This window comes from Oncorhynchus kisutch, linkage group LG12 (genome assembly GCF_002021735.2).
Source record: "Oncorhynchus kisutch isolate 150728-3 linkage group LG12, Okis_V2, whole genome shotgun sequence".
Lineage (NCBI taxonomy): Eukaryota > Metazoa > Chordata > Actinopteri > Salmoniformes > Salmonidae > Oncorhynchus > Oncorhynchus kisutch.
In genome coordinates, this window is record NC_034185.2 from 9,728,733 (window position 1) to 9,743,417 (window position 14,685).

Genomic DNA, 14,685 nt, shown 5'->3' on the forward strand with positions numbered 1-14,685 from the left:
GTCCAGACTTGAACACGAACGAACATCTCTGGAGAGACCTGAAAATAATAGTGCAGCGACGCTCCCCATCCAGACAGAGCTTCAGGGAATCTGCAGAGAAAAATGGGAGAAAACTCCCCAAATTCAGGTGTGCCAAGCTTGTAGCGTCATACCCAAGAAGACTCGAGGCTGTAATTGCTGCCAAAGGTGCTTCAACAAAGTACTGAGTAAAGTGTCTGAATACTTATGTAAATGTGATATTTCCGTTTTTTATTTTGAATACATTTGCAAAAAGTTTTAAAAACCTGTTTTTGCTTTTTCATTATGGGGTATTATGATGACATTATGGGGTATTGTGATGTCATTATGGGGTATTGTGTATAGATAGATGAGAGGGAAAAAAAACTATTTAATCCATTTTAGAATAAGGCTGTAACGTAACAAAATGTGGAACAAGTCAAGAGGTCTGAATACTTCCCAAATGCACTGAAGTGCACTGCTTTTGACCCTGGCCAGGCAGTGCACTATATAGGGAATAGTGTGCCATTTGGAACAGATTCTGAGTTACCATTTGAATTGGGAAAGACAGTACCTTAAGGGGAAGGAATCTACACTGTGGGTCTCTTTGGTTTCTGTGGCAGGGAGCAATTAGTTTCCCAGAAGTGGAGAGTTTTAGATTTGGTGTGTGTGTGTGTGTGTGTGTGTGTGTGTGTGTGTGTGTGTGTGTGTGTGTGTGTGTGTGTGTGTGTGTGTGTGTGTGTATCTGGCCCTCACACACCTCTCACCAGCCCAACATTGATCATGTGGAGACAGACCTTGTCCACTGGGATATCATAGATATATCGGTTTCAGCAGCAACTTTAAGAACAGGGAAACATCCATGTTTTGTTGAAATGTTTAATCTGATCCAGTCATGTTGGATTTCAGCTCTGTGAAAGTACACCTTTGGGAATCGTGTAGGAGAGTTGGCTTCAGTTTTTTGTGCGGAAAAAATCGTACAATTACACCTACAGCCTCCCGCCAGTCGTAGAAATACCCTTATGTGACCCCACAGGCCGGTAGAGATGCAATTCACTGTATACTGTGTATCCATCCATGCACTACCTTCGCTCATGACTCAATGAACCTGTTTACTCCTGTAGCTGTGCTGACGGTGGACAACTCCATCGTGGACATGGAAACCATCCAGGCCTTATATGAAAACGTGAGTACCACTCCTTTCTTGTCTTGTCCTTTTTTTTGCCTTTTGAGCTCTCTTCAGTTTGTTAAGTGTTGTTTGATGCCCTACCAGAGAGCCCAGCCCGATGAGCTGGAGCAGATAACGAGACACTACCACACTTCAGAGGAGGAACTGATCAAGTTGCTGGACAAACCTGAACAGTGAGTGTTCTCCTTTCCCTTCTCATCACCTTTTTAACTTTCTGTGGAGGGTGATAGCTGGGGAAAACCTTGTGAGTAGCTCCACCTCAAGACACCATCTCCACCTCAAGACACCATCTCCACCTCAAGCACCATCTCCACCTCAAAGCACCATCTCCACGTCAAAACACCATCTCCACGTCAAAGCAAGTCGACAGCTTCAAGTTTCTCAGTGTCCACATCACTAAGGAATTACCATGGTCTACACACACCAACACAGTAGTGAATAGGGCATGACAATGCCTCTTCCTACTCAGGAGGCTTAAAAATTTGGACCTTCAGATCCTCAAAAGTTATACAGCTGCACCATTGAGAGTATCTTGACTCACCACTTGGTATGGCAACTGCTTGGTATCCGACTACAAGGCGCTGCAGAGGGTAGTGTGTACGGCATAGCTGGGGCAAAAGCGTTCTGCCATCCAGGATCTCTATACCAGGTGGTGTCAGAGGAAGGTCCTAAAAATTGTCAAAGACTCCAGCCGCCCAAGTCATAGACTGTTTTCTCTGCTACCGCACAGCAAGCGGTACCAATGCACCAAGTCTGGAACCAACAGGACCCTGAACAGCTTCTACTCCCAAGCCATAAGACATAGTTAGTTAAATAGTTAACCAATAGTTACCCAGACTATCTGCATTGACCCTATTTGCACTAATTATTTTGACTCATCCCATATCCTGCTGCTACTGTTTATTATCTATCCTGTTGCCTAGTAGCTTTATCCCTACCTATATGTACATACTGGATCTAACTCAATTACCTCGTACCCCTGCACATGGACTCGGTTTCTGGTATCCCGTGTATATAATAGACAAGTTATCATTTCTCATTGTGTATTTATTCCTCTGCTTTGATGGGAAGGGCCTGTAAGTAAGCATTTCACTGTTAGTCTACACCTGTTGTTTACGAAGCATTTCACTGTTAGTCTACACCTGTTGTTTACGAAGCATTTCACTGTTAGTCTACACCTGTTGTTTACGAAGCATTTCACTGTTAGTCTACACCTGTTGTTTACGAAGCATGTGACAAACAACATTTGATTTGATTGTAAGTGTATGCATTGGAACAAAACGGGAAGTAAAAGTAGGAAGTGTACCAATCAATATGTGCTGTGATTTGTTGGGTAAACTCAACTGACATTCCAAAATATACATTTAATTTCATGAGCCACATCAGTTGGCATCATTTGAATGAACATTTTATTTTACCATGAAAATAATTGCCACACAGTACCAGGCAGCATAGACGGCACAACGGTTCACCAACCAAAAAATCATAAATAAAGCACTCTATGCATCCTTGCATTTGCAGACTTACTGCATGTAAGATATACCACATGATCAAAAGTATGTGGACACCTAATCGTCAAACATCTCATTCGAAAATTATGGATATTAATATGGAGTTGGTCCCCTTCTTTGCTGCTATAACAGCCTCCACTTATCAATGAAGGCTTTCCACTAGATGTTGGTCGCTTGGCATTGCGCATGGTGATCTTAGGCTCGTGTGCAGCTGCTCGGCCATGGAAACCCTTTTCATGAAGCTTCAGACGAACAGTTCTTGTGTGCTCGATTTTATTCACCGGTCAGCAACGGGTGTGGCTGAAATAGCCGAATCCACTAATTTGAAGGGGTGTCCACATACTTTTGTGTATATATAGTGTAGCTTACTATTCCTAATGTGATGAACAGATTGGATAGTCATAAATTCGTCTAATAAAATATCTAATTTACTGTTCAATGCAGCACGTAGTGACGTAGAGTAGGTCTAAGCTATATCACATATGTTCTTCTCCTTTCTTTGCATGGGGAAAAATGTGCCCTTTTTCTAAACACATTTCATGCAATTCTACTGTAGTTGATATGACTGGAGACATTAGCGGAATAATTTTTACAATTATTTGACCCCAAAAAATGACAGGGTAGCCTACTCTGCTGACACTGAACCACAGATCAATAGAAAGGATGTTGTCGGATCCATATAATTAGCATATGGGGCGGCGGGGTGGCCTAGTGGTTAGAGTGTTGGACTAGTAACCGGAAGGTTGCAAGTTCAAATCCCACTTGTGTAGTTAAATAAAGGTCAAATAAAATAAATGCATATGTGAAGGAGAGACACAAATACAAATTGATGTCCATCTCACCTGGAGGAGAATATTAAAAAATATATCCAAAAACAAATCTTCAAGGGGCAGTGAGCCAACAATGATGAAGACAGTGAAGATGTCCACTCACCAGGGATATGGCTGGTGCCAATAAGACAGTGAAGATGTCCACTCACCAGGGATATGGCTGGTGCCAATAACACAGTGAAGATGTCCACTCACCAGAGATATGGCTGGTGCCAATAAGACAGTGAAGATGTCCACTCACCAGGGATATGGCTGGTGCCAATAAGACAGGCTACTGTTCAATTAAGTTGAGAATGTTGACAAGTTAAATACAGATTGAAGTCCTTTCATTGTCATCTCTTTACAGCAGGAGCCATTTGCTTTCCAAACTTTTCCTGCGATTGTATTTTAAAATATTGCGATATGCCTGGCTGGGCTTCTCTACTTTTCAGTGACATTTGCAACTCAACAATCATCTATTTGGTATTTGCCGTTCGCGGTCCAAATTGCCGGTCCTTCAGACTAAGTGATATAACACAATAAACAGCTTAGTTGTTTCTTTATTAAAGAAGCTAATGATCCGGTGTAGTAGCCTATTTTGAATGATTGTATTTATTTCTGTATAGGGTATTTAAGCTCTATAATTTTGGCAAATGTAATTCAATTTACTTTAGGGGAAGCTTAGCTTAAACGGTTATGATGGATATTTTATTTTCAAGACGGTCTTCATCCGTAACCGTCGGTTATACGGTAATTCTGCCCTAAACTCGAATGTAACTTCCATCATGTCTTCTTCCTGTCTCCCTGTGTTGTCTCTAGGTTCCTCTATGAGTTATCTCAGATACCAGACTTCCCAGGCAGAGCTTCATGTATCATCTTCCAGTCTGTCTTCATAGACGCCATCGCCTCCGTACAGCGGAAGGTTGACATCGTCTCTCGCGTCTGCAAGGTAGTTCCAAGATAATAAGGAATATTAAGAGATTCCCGATTCCCTACCAGATGAATTGAGGAGCTTGCTGTGCTCATTTAAACACACATTCAAGCCTATGTGTCAGGCCTCATTTCCATGGTCTATTTCGGTGGCTCGGTAACAGAGTAACCACAGGAAGCGTGTGTACTGTACACCACATTGTTCAAAAGAATCTGTAGTGTTCCGAAGTGCAGTCAAAAGTCTCTAAGTTAACAGGAGGTTGGTATCTCTGAATGTAGGATCTGTTGGAGACCTCCAGTGTGAGGGAAGTAATGGGTCTGGTTCTAGCTCTGGGGAACCACATGAACGGGGGCAACAGGACCAGAGGACAGGCTGACGGTTTCGGGCTGGAGATCCTGCCCAAACTGAAAGACGTCAAGAGCAGGGTAATGAAGTCTCAACTCTACAGTATTGTACTGACTTTAGTATCATTCCTAACAACCTCATGTAAAAAGGTTCAAACCCCTTGGTGTAATGGCTAAAGTGTTGGATTGACAATCATAATCACAGAATAGTGTACAATCAGATTAGTGTACATTGTAACCCCAGTATACACACATACCAAGGCTGAATTATTAGTTTGTCTTGTACACATTCACAGCTAAATCCTGTTCCTCTCCAGTACCATCCAATAGCATCATTTTTTATTTTCCCTTTATTTAACTAGGCAAGTCAGTTAAGAACAAATTCTTATTTACAATGACGGCATAGGAACAGTGGGTCAACTGTCTTGTTCAGGGGCAGAACGACAGATATTTTCCTTTGTCAGCTCGGGATTTGATCTAGCAAACTTTCATTTACTGGCCCAACGCTCTAACCGCTAGGCTACCTGCTCTAACCCCTAGGCTTCCTGATCTAACCACTAGGCTACCTGCTCTAACCCCTAGGCTTCCTGATCTAACCACTAGGCTACCTGTCTCTAACCACTAGGCTTCCTGCTCTAACCCCTAGGCTTCCTGATCTAACCACTAGGCTTCCTGCTCTAACCACTAGGCTACCTGCTCTAACCACTAGGCTACCTCTTCTAACCACTAGGCTACCTGCTCTAACCACTAGGCTGCCTAACCACTAGGCTACCTGCTCTAACCACTAGGCTACCTACTCTAACCACTAGCCTACCTACTCTAACCACTAGGCTACCTTCTCTAACCACTAGGCTACCTAACCACTAGGCTACCTGATCTAACCACTAGGCTTCCTACTCTAACCACTAGGCTACCTACTCTTACCACTAGGCTTCCTGCTCTAACCGCTAGGCTTCCTGATCTAACCACTGGGCTTCCTGCTCTAACCACTAGGCTACCTGCTCTAACCACTAGGCTACCTGCTCTAACCACTAGGCTACCTGCCCTAACCACTAGGCTACCTACTCTAACCACTAGGCTACCTCTTCTAACCACTACGCTACCTGCTCTAACCACTAGGCTGCCTAACCACTAGGCTACCTGCTCTAACCACTAGGCTACCTACTCTAACCACTAGCCTATCTGCTCTAACCACTAGGTTACCTTCTCTAACCACTAGGCTACCTAACCACTAGGCTACCTGCTCTAACCACTAGGCTACCTAACCACTAGGCTACCTGCTCTAACCACTAGGCTTCCTACTCTAACCACTAAGCTACCTAACCACTTGGCTACCTGCTCTAACCAATAGGCTACCTACTCTAACCACTAGGCTACCTGCTCTAACCACTAGACTACCTACTCTAACCACTAGGCTACCTACTCTAACCACTAGGCTACCTAACCAGTAGGCTACCACTCTAACCACTAGGCTACCTAACCACTAGGCTACCTGCTCTAACCACTAGGCTTCCTACTCTAACCACTAGGCTACCTACTCTAACCACTAGGCTACCTGCTCTAACCACTAGGCTACCTAACCACTAGGCTACCTGCTCTAACCGCTAGGCTACCTGCTCTAACCACTAGGCTTCCTACTCTAACCACTAGGCTACCTACTCTAACCACTAGGCTACCTAACCACTAGGCTACCTGCTCTAACCACTAGGCTTCCTACTCTATCCACTAAGCTACCTAACCACTTGGCTACCTGCTCTAACCAATAGGCTGCCTAACCACTAGGCTACCTGCTCTAACCACTAGGCTACCTACTCTAACCACTAGCCTATCTGCTCTAACCACTAGGTTACCTTCTCTAACCACTAGGCTACCTAACCACTAGGCTACCTGTTCTAACCACTAGGCTACCTAACCACTAGGCTACCTGCTCTAACCACTAGGCTTCCTACCCTAACCACTAAGCTACCTAACCACTTGGCTACCTGCTCTAACCAATAGGCTACCTACTCTAACCACTAGGCTACCTGCTCTAACCACTAGGCTACCTACTCTAACCACTAGCCTATCTGCTCTAACCACTAGGTTACCTTCTCTAACCACTAGGCTACCTAACCAGTAGGCTACCACTCTAACCACTAGGCTACCTAACCACTAGGCTACCTGCTCTAACCACTAGGCTTCCTACTCTAACCACTAGGCTACCTACTCTAACCACTAGGCTACCTGCTCTAACCACTAGGCTACCTAACCACTAGGCTACCTGCTCTAACCGCTAGGCTATCTGCTCTAACCACTAGGCGTCCTACTCTAACCACTAGGCTACCTACTCTAACCACTAGGCTACCTAACCACTAGGCTACCTGCTCTAACCACTAGGCTTCCTACTCTATCCACTAAGCTACCTAACCACTTGGCTACCTGCTCTAACCAATAGGCTACCTACTCTAACCACTAGGCTACCTAACCACTAGGCTACCTGCTCTAACCACTAGGCTTCCTACTCTAACCACTAGGCTACCTACTCTAACCACTAGGCTACCTGCTCTAACCACTAGGCTACCTAACCACTAGGCTACCTGCTCTAACCGCTAGGCTACCTGCTCTAACCACTAGGCTTCCTACTCTAACCACTAGGCTACCTACTCGAACCACTAGGCTACCTAACCACTAGGCTACCTGCTCTAACCGCTAGGCTACATGCTCTAACCACTAGGCTACCTGCTCTAACCACTAGGCTACCTGCTCTAACCACTAGGCTACCTGCCCTAACCACTAGACTACCTGCTCTAACCACTAGGCTACCTGCTCTAACCACTAGGCTTCCTGCCCTAACCACTAGGCTACCTGCCCTAACCACTAGGCTACCTAACCACTAGGCTACCTGCTCTAACCACTAGGCTACCTGCTCTAACCACTAGGCTACCTGCCCTAACCACTAGGCTACCTAACCACTAGGCTACCTGCTCTAACCACTAGGCTACCTGCTCTAACCACTAGGCTACCTGCCCTAACCACTAGACTACCTGCTCTAACCACTAGGCTACCTGCTCTAACCACTAGACTACCTGCTCTAACCACTAGGCTACCTACTCTAACCACTAGGCTACCTAACCACTAGGCTACCTGCTCTAACCACTAGGCTACCTGCTCTAACCACTAGGCTACCTGCCCTAACCACTAGACTACCTGCCCTAACCACTAGTCTACCTGCTCTAACCACTAGGCTACCTGCTCTAACCACTAGGCTACCTGCTCTAACCACAGGCTACCTACTCTAACCACTAGGCTACCTAACCACTAGGCTACCTGCTCTAACCACTAGGCTACCTGCTCTAACCACTAGGCTACCTGCTCTAACCACTAGGCTACCTACTCTAACCACTAGGCTACCTAACCACTAGGCTACCTGCTCTAACCACTAGGCTACCTGCTCTAACCACTAGGCTACCTGCCCTAACCACTAGACTACCTGCTCTAACCACTAGGCTACCTGCTCTAACCACTAGGCTACCTGCTCTAACCACTAGGCTACCTGCCCTAACCACTAGGCTATCTACTCTAACCACTAGGCTACCTGCTCTAACCACTAGACTACCTGCTCTAACCACTAGGCTACCTGCTCTAACCACTAGGCGACCTGCCCTAACCACTAGGCTACCTGCCCTAACCACTAGACTACCTGCTCTAACCACTAGGCTACCTGCTCTAACCACTAGGCTACCTGCTCTAACCACTAGGCTACCTGCCCTAACCACTAGGCTATCTACTCTAACCACTAGGCTACCTGCTCTAACCACTAGACTACCTGCTCTAACCACTAGGCTACCTGCTCTAACCACTAGGCTTCCTGCCCTAACCACTAGGCTACCTGCCCTAACCACTAGGCTACCTAACCACTAGGCTACCTGCTCTAACCACTAGGCTACCTGCTCTAACCACTAGGCTACCTGCCCTAACCACTAGGCTACCTAACCACTAGGCTACCTGCTCTAACCACTAGGCTACCTGCTCTAACCACTAGGCTACCTGCCCTAACCACTAGGCTACCTAACCACTAGACTACCTGCTCTAACCACTAGGCTACCTACTCTAACCACTAGGCTACCTAACCACTAGGCTACCTGCTCTAACCACTAGGCTACCTGCTCTAACCACTAGGCTACCTGCTCTAACCACTAGGCTACCTACTCTAACCACTAGGCTACCTAACCACTAGGCTACCTGCTCTAACCACTAGGCTACCTGCTCTAACCACTAGGCTACCTGCCCTAACCACTAGACTACCTGCTCTAACCACTAGGCTACCTGCTCTAACCACTAGGCTACCTGCTCTAACCACTAGGCTACCTGCCCTAACCACTAGGCTATCTACTCTAACCACTAGGCTACCTGCTCTAACCACTAGACTACCTGCTCTAACCACTAGGCTACCTGCTCTAACCACTAGGCTACCTGCCCTAACCACTAGGTTACCTTCTCTAACCACTAGGCTACCTAACCAGTAGGCTACCACTCTAACCACTAGGCTACCTAACCACTAGGCTACCTGCTCTAACCACTAGGCTTCCTACTCTAACCACTAGGCTACCTACTCTAACCACTAGGCTACCTGCTCTAACCACTAGGCTACCTAACCACTAGGCTACCTGCTCTAACCGCTAGGCTATCTGCTCTAACCACTAGGCGTCCTACTCTAACCACTAGGCTACCTACTCTAACCACTAGGCTACCTAACCACTAGGCTACCTGCTCTAACCACTAGGCTTCCTACTCTATCCACTAAGCTACCTAACCACTTGGCTACCTGCTCTAACCAATAGGCTACCTACTCTAACCACTAGGCTACCTAACCACTAGGCTACCTGCTCTAACCACTAGGCTTCCTACTCTAACCACTAGGCTACCTACTCTAACCACTAGGCTACCTGCTCTAACCACTAGGCTACCTAACCACTAGGCTACCTGCTCTAACCGCTAGGCTACCTGCTCTAACCACTAGGCTTCCTACTCTAACCACTAGGCTACCTACTCGAACCACTAGGCTACCTAACCACTAGGCTACCTGCTCTAACCGCTAGGCTACATGCTCTAACCACTAGGCTACCTGCTCTAACCACTAGGCTACCTGCTCTAACCACTAGGCTACCTGCCCTAACCACTAGACTACCTGCTCTAACCACTAGGCTACCTGCTCTAACCACTAGGCTTCCTGCCCTAACCACTAGGCTACCTGCCCTAACCACTAGGCTACCTAACCACTAGGCTACCTGCTCTAACCACTAGGCTACCTGCCCTAACCACTAGGCTACCTAACCACTAGGCTACCTGCTCTAACCACTAGGCTACCTGCTCTAACCACTAGGCTACCTGCCCTAACCACTAGACTACCTGCTCTAACCACTAGGCTACCTGCTCTAACCACTAGACTACCTGCTCTAACCACTAGGCTACCTACTCTAACCACTAGGCTACCTAACCACTAGGCTACCTGCTCTAACCACTAGGCTACCTGCTCTAACCACTAGGCTACCTGCCCTAACCACTAGACTACCTGCCCTAACCACTAGTCTACCTGCTCTAACCACTAGGCTACCTGCTCTAACCACTAGGCTACCTGCTCTAACCACAGGCTACCTACTCTAACCACTAGGCTACCTAACCACTAGGCTACCTGCTCTAACCACTAGGCTACCTGCTCTAACCACTAGGCTACCTGCTCTAACCACTAGGCTACCTGCTCTAACCACTAGGCTACCTACTCTAACCACTAGGCTACCTAACCACTAGGCTACCTGCTCTAACCACTAGGCTACCTGCTCTAACCACTAGGCTACCTGCCCTAACCACTAGACTACCTGCTCCAACCACTAGGCTACCTGCTCTAACCACTAGGCTACCTGCTCTAACCACTAGGCTACCTGCCCTAACCACTAGGCTATCTACTCTAACCACTAGGCTACCTGCTCTAACCACTAGACTACCTGCTCTAACCACTAGGCTACCTGCTCTAACCACTAGGCTACCTGCCCTAACCACTAGGCTACCTGCTCTAACCACTAGGCTTCCTGAGGCAGAAGACAGACACATGTGGAGTTTGTTTGCAGTGATCTTTCCTTTGATTATGTGCATTGTGTTTTTTAACCTTCTGCTTGATGTCGTTCTGATGTGTCGTGTCTTTGCTCGTTTCAGGACAATCGAATCAGTCTGGTCGACTACGTGGTATCATACTATCTCCGCAATCTGGATGAGGTAATGTCACTTTATTGTGATGAATGTTTTTACACAAAGTTGGTCTATGGTGGTTTGGTTTGTCTATGGTGGTTTGGTTGATCTATGGTGGTTTGGTTGATGTATAGTGGTTTGTTTGATCTATGGTGGTTTGGTTGGTCTATGGTGGTTTGGTTGATCTATGGTGGTTTGGTTGATCTATGGTGGTTTGGTTGGTCTATGGTGGTTTGGTTGGTCTATGGTGGTTTGGTTGGTCTATGGTGGTTTGGTTGGTTTATGGTGGTTTGGTTGGTCTATGGTGGTTTGGTTGATCTATGGTGGTTTGGTTGATCTATGGTGGTTTGGTTGATCTTTGGTAGTTTGGTTGGTCTATGGTGGTTTGGTTGGTCTATGGTGGTTTGGTTGGTCTATGGTGGTTTGGTTGATCTATGGTGGTTTGGTTGATCTATAGTGGTTTGTTTGATCTATGGTGGTTTGGTTGGTCTATGGTGGTTTGGTTGGTCTATGGTGGTTTGGTTGGTCTATGGTGGTTTGGTTGGTCTATGGTGGTTTGGTTGGTCTATGGTGGTTTGGTTGATCTATGCTGGTTTGGTAGATTTCTGGTCATTCTGGTTTAGCTTTTTGCTTCCATTCTAGAATGTTGATCAACATTGTTATTGCTGTTGTTGTTGGTGATGTTGTTGTTGTTGTTGTCATCACTGGATATTGTTGTTGATGTTGTCACTCTGATGTTGTTGTTGTTTCCCTCCAGAATGCTGGGACAGAGAGAAGTGTGTTCCCTCTCCCCGAGCCTCGGGATGTGTTCCTGTCAGCCCAGGTCAAGTTTGAAGACATCACCAAGGATCTGAGACAGCTGAGACGGGACCTGACAGGTGGTGGAATCATAATACATGAGTCATTATTGATTGGATGATAATGCCCTTTTCCAGAAATTTAACTCACTATTGTAAGAGAGAAACTCCCCTCGTTCACCACCAATGGTGAGAGATCTTTTAGGCATCACAATACCCACTTGAATAACTGAAAAGTGTGACAGCATGCTTTTTGTATTTCTGTGAATGTAACGGTGTTACTCTGAGGTTAGTGTGTTATGTGTTAGTGTTTGAGAGCCTCCTTCAGCCTCTGTAACTCTAGCTCTGTAGTTAGTGCTGCTTCAGATTCCTCACAGTCGCAACCTCAGACCCAGTCAGTCTGGCAGTGTTCTGTTCTCACCAGGCCGCAACCTCAGACCCAGTCAGTCTGGCAGTGTTCTGTTTTCACCAGGCCTCATTCAGACAGCAATAGGATGGTTTCCCGTCAGCCATTACTGGCCACAGCAGCCATTTAAAAAAATAACTATTTTAAGGCTAAAGCACCATCTTTGACCAACTCACAGTCCACTCAGCTTCAGAACAAAATAGTTCCTCTCCTCCACAGTCCACTCAGCTTCAGAACAAAAGAGGTCCTCTCCTCCACAGTCCACTCAGCTTCAGAACAAAAGAGGTCCTCTCCTCCACAGTCCACTCAGCTTCAGAACACAAGAGCTCCTCTCCTCCACAGTCCACTCAGCTTCAGAACAAAATAGTTCCTCTCCTTCTCCACTCTTTTATTCCACCTCAGTCATCCTGGAATGTCTTTAAGTGTGCCCATATGCCAGCCAACCAGCCCCAACTATGGTCGCCCTGAGGACAATGTATGGCTCACTCTCTCTGCCATTGTGTGTGTGCTTGGACATTTCTCAGGTTACTGTTTATGTGCATGCGTGTGTGAACACACGTGCAAGTCTGCATGTGTGTCGTGTGGAGACTTCTTGGAGTCACTCTTGGAGTCTCTGTGATACTGTCCTGGCGCCTTTCAGATACAGCTCTTATCCTGCCCATCAGATCTGTCTCTGTGTTGTGCCTCCTCCTCCTCCCCGGCTCCTCATCCTCCTCCTGTTCCTGCTCCTCCTCCTCCTGCTCCTTCTGCTCCTCATCCTCCTAATTCTCATCCTGCTCCGCATCTTCCTAATTCTCCTGCTCCTCATCCTGCTCCTCTTCCTTCTCCTGATCCTCCACCTCCTCTTCCTGCTCCTCCTCTTGCTCCTCCTCCTCCTCCTCATCCTCCTCCTCCTCCTGCTCCTGCATGTCTTTGTGTGATTGTACTGTATGTTGCCAGCTGAACAGCTTCACATCGCTGCTCTGTCCATATGTAATCTGAGGGGGGTACTCCTTATCAACCCAATCGTACTGCCCTACACACACCCACACACACACACTTGCAAGCACACACACACGCACACACACACGGAACACCCTACACACACCCCTTATCTTCTGTTTGGGGCTCTGCAGAGATACGCTACTCTACCCTGCTTCTCCGTATCACCCGGCCTCCCCTGTGGCCCCCAGATGTGTGTCACAGATTCCTTTCTCTACCTCTCAACATGACTAGGTCTTATCACTGAGGCGCTCAACCACTGTGACATCTCTCCATCTATCTCAGGATCCTTTTGTCCCGCTGTTTCAACCTCCCTCATGCCTGGATTGAACCGTGCTTTTGTTTTGCTTTTGTGTGTGTGTGTGTGTGTATGTGTGTGTGTGTATGTGTGTGTGTGTGTGTGTGTGTGTGTGTGTGTGTGTGTGTGTGTGTGTGTGTGTGTGTGTGTGTGTGTGTGTGTGTGTGTGTGTGTGTGTGTGACTCTCTTCTCCACCTTCTTGTATTGTTGTTGGACAGTGGTTTTGGTGGTGGCGTTTATCCCAGAGCATTATGCTGGGAAATATGAACCGCCGTAGCAAACGAATGACTCACTTTGCGTGGGTGTGTGTGTGTGCGTGTGTGTGTGCGTGTGTGTGTGTGCGTGTGTGTGTGTGTGTGTGTGTGTGTGTGTGCGTGTGTGCGTGTGTCTGTGTGTGTGTGTGCGTGGGTGTGTGCCCATGCAAAATACATTTTGAATGTAGTTGTTATATTTTCCCGAAGGAGTTTCAAATCCCTAGGTTGTAGAATAGAAGCTGTTCCATTGTCAGGAAAGAAATCCCATCTTTGTGGCAGCACTGATTGGTCACACAGGTCAAGAGCTCTAAGAGGGACTGCCCTATCACAGAAGAATTGTAACCTGAAACAAATCACCCACAAAAAGTGGGTTTGATTTAGTCTCACGTTGCCACGTTGGCTGTGTGAAGAGGCTATGTTGGTTTTGCTGTGTCAAACAGTTGCTTCACTACAGTTACAGTACACTTTTAATGTCAAGTAGGCATCTCTGTTTACCTGAGACGGAATTACCCTCTTCAAGTCTGACCACAACAAATTCCTCTCCAGCACAAAAGACAGAAAAACAAACAAAGCAAAGAAAGACTCGCCACAATGAAGACACCCGCCTCCACAGTTTACACAAATCCTCAATGAAAACAGTATTCTTTGTAATTTTATCTGGGTGGTGATGATGGAGCGTGGCGTGGGGGACAGGAGGGAGGGGGTGTGTTACTGTGACTCCCAGCAGGCTGTATTATGACTGGGCCTGGAGACTGGCTCCTCTGGCTCTCCTGTGATGCCCTGATTGGACGAACAGTGAGCCAGAGGGAACAAACAGAACAGGGACAGGTCTAGGAGCCACAGAGAGAGAGAGAGAGAGAGAGAGAGAGAGAGATATCGGCTGCCGCCAGCTGTATGTTCATCGGTGCATCTAAACAGTTGTTATCAAAAAGAGAAACCATAACGA

The 14,685-nt window shown here is 46.8% G+C and overlaps 1 protein-coding gene across 1 annotated transcript in view; it reads left to right on the forward strand.

The window, feature by feature from the left end:
* The window catches only part of LOC109901315 (formin-like), a 59,732-nt gene that overhangs the window by 32,990 nt on the left and 12,057 nt on the right, over positions 1 to 14,685 (forward strand). The window contains exons 7-12 of the mRNA XM_031836824.1: positions 1,122 to 1,183; positions 1,271 to 1,359; positions 4,326 to 4,455; positions 4,716 to 4,862; positions 10,971 to 11,030; positions 11,761 to 11,881. Coding sequence (XP_031692684.1) covers positions 1,122 to 1,183; positions 1,271 to 1,359; positions 4,326 to 4,455; positions 4,716 to 4,862; positions 10,971 to 11,030; positions 11,761 to 11,881 — 609 coding nt within the window. The remainder of the gene's footprint in view (positions 1 to 1,121; positions 1,184 to 1,270; positions 1,360 to 4,325; positions 4,456 to 4,715; positions 4,863 to 10,970; positions 11,031 to 11,760; positions 11,882 to 14,685) is intronic.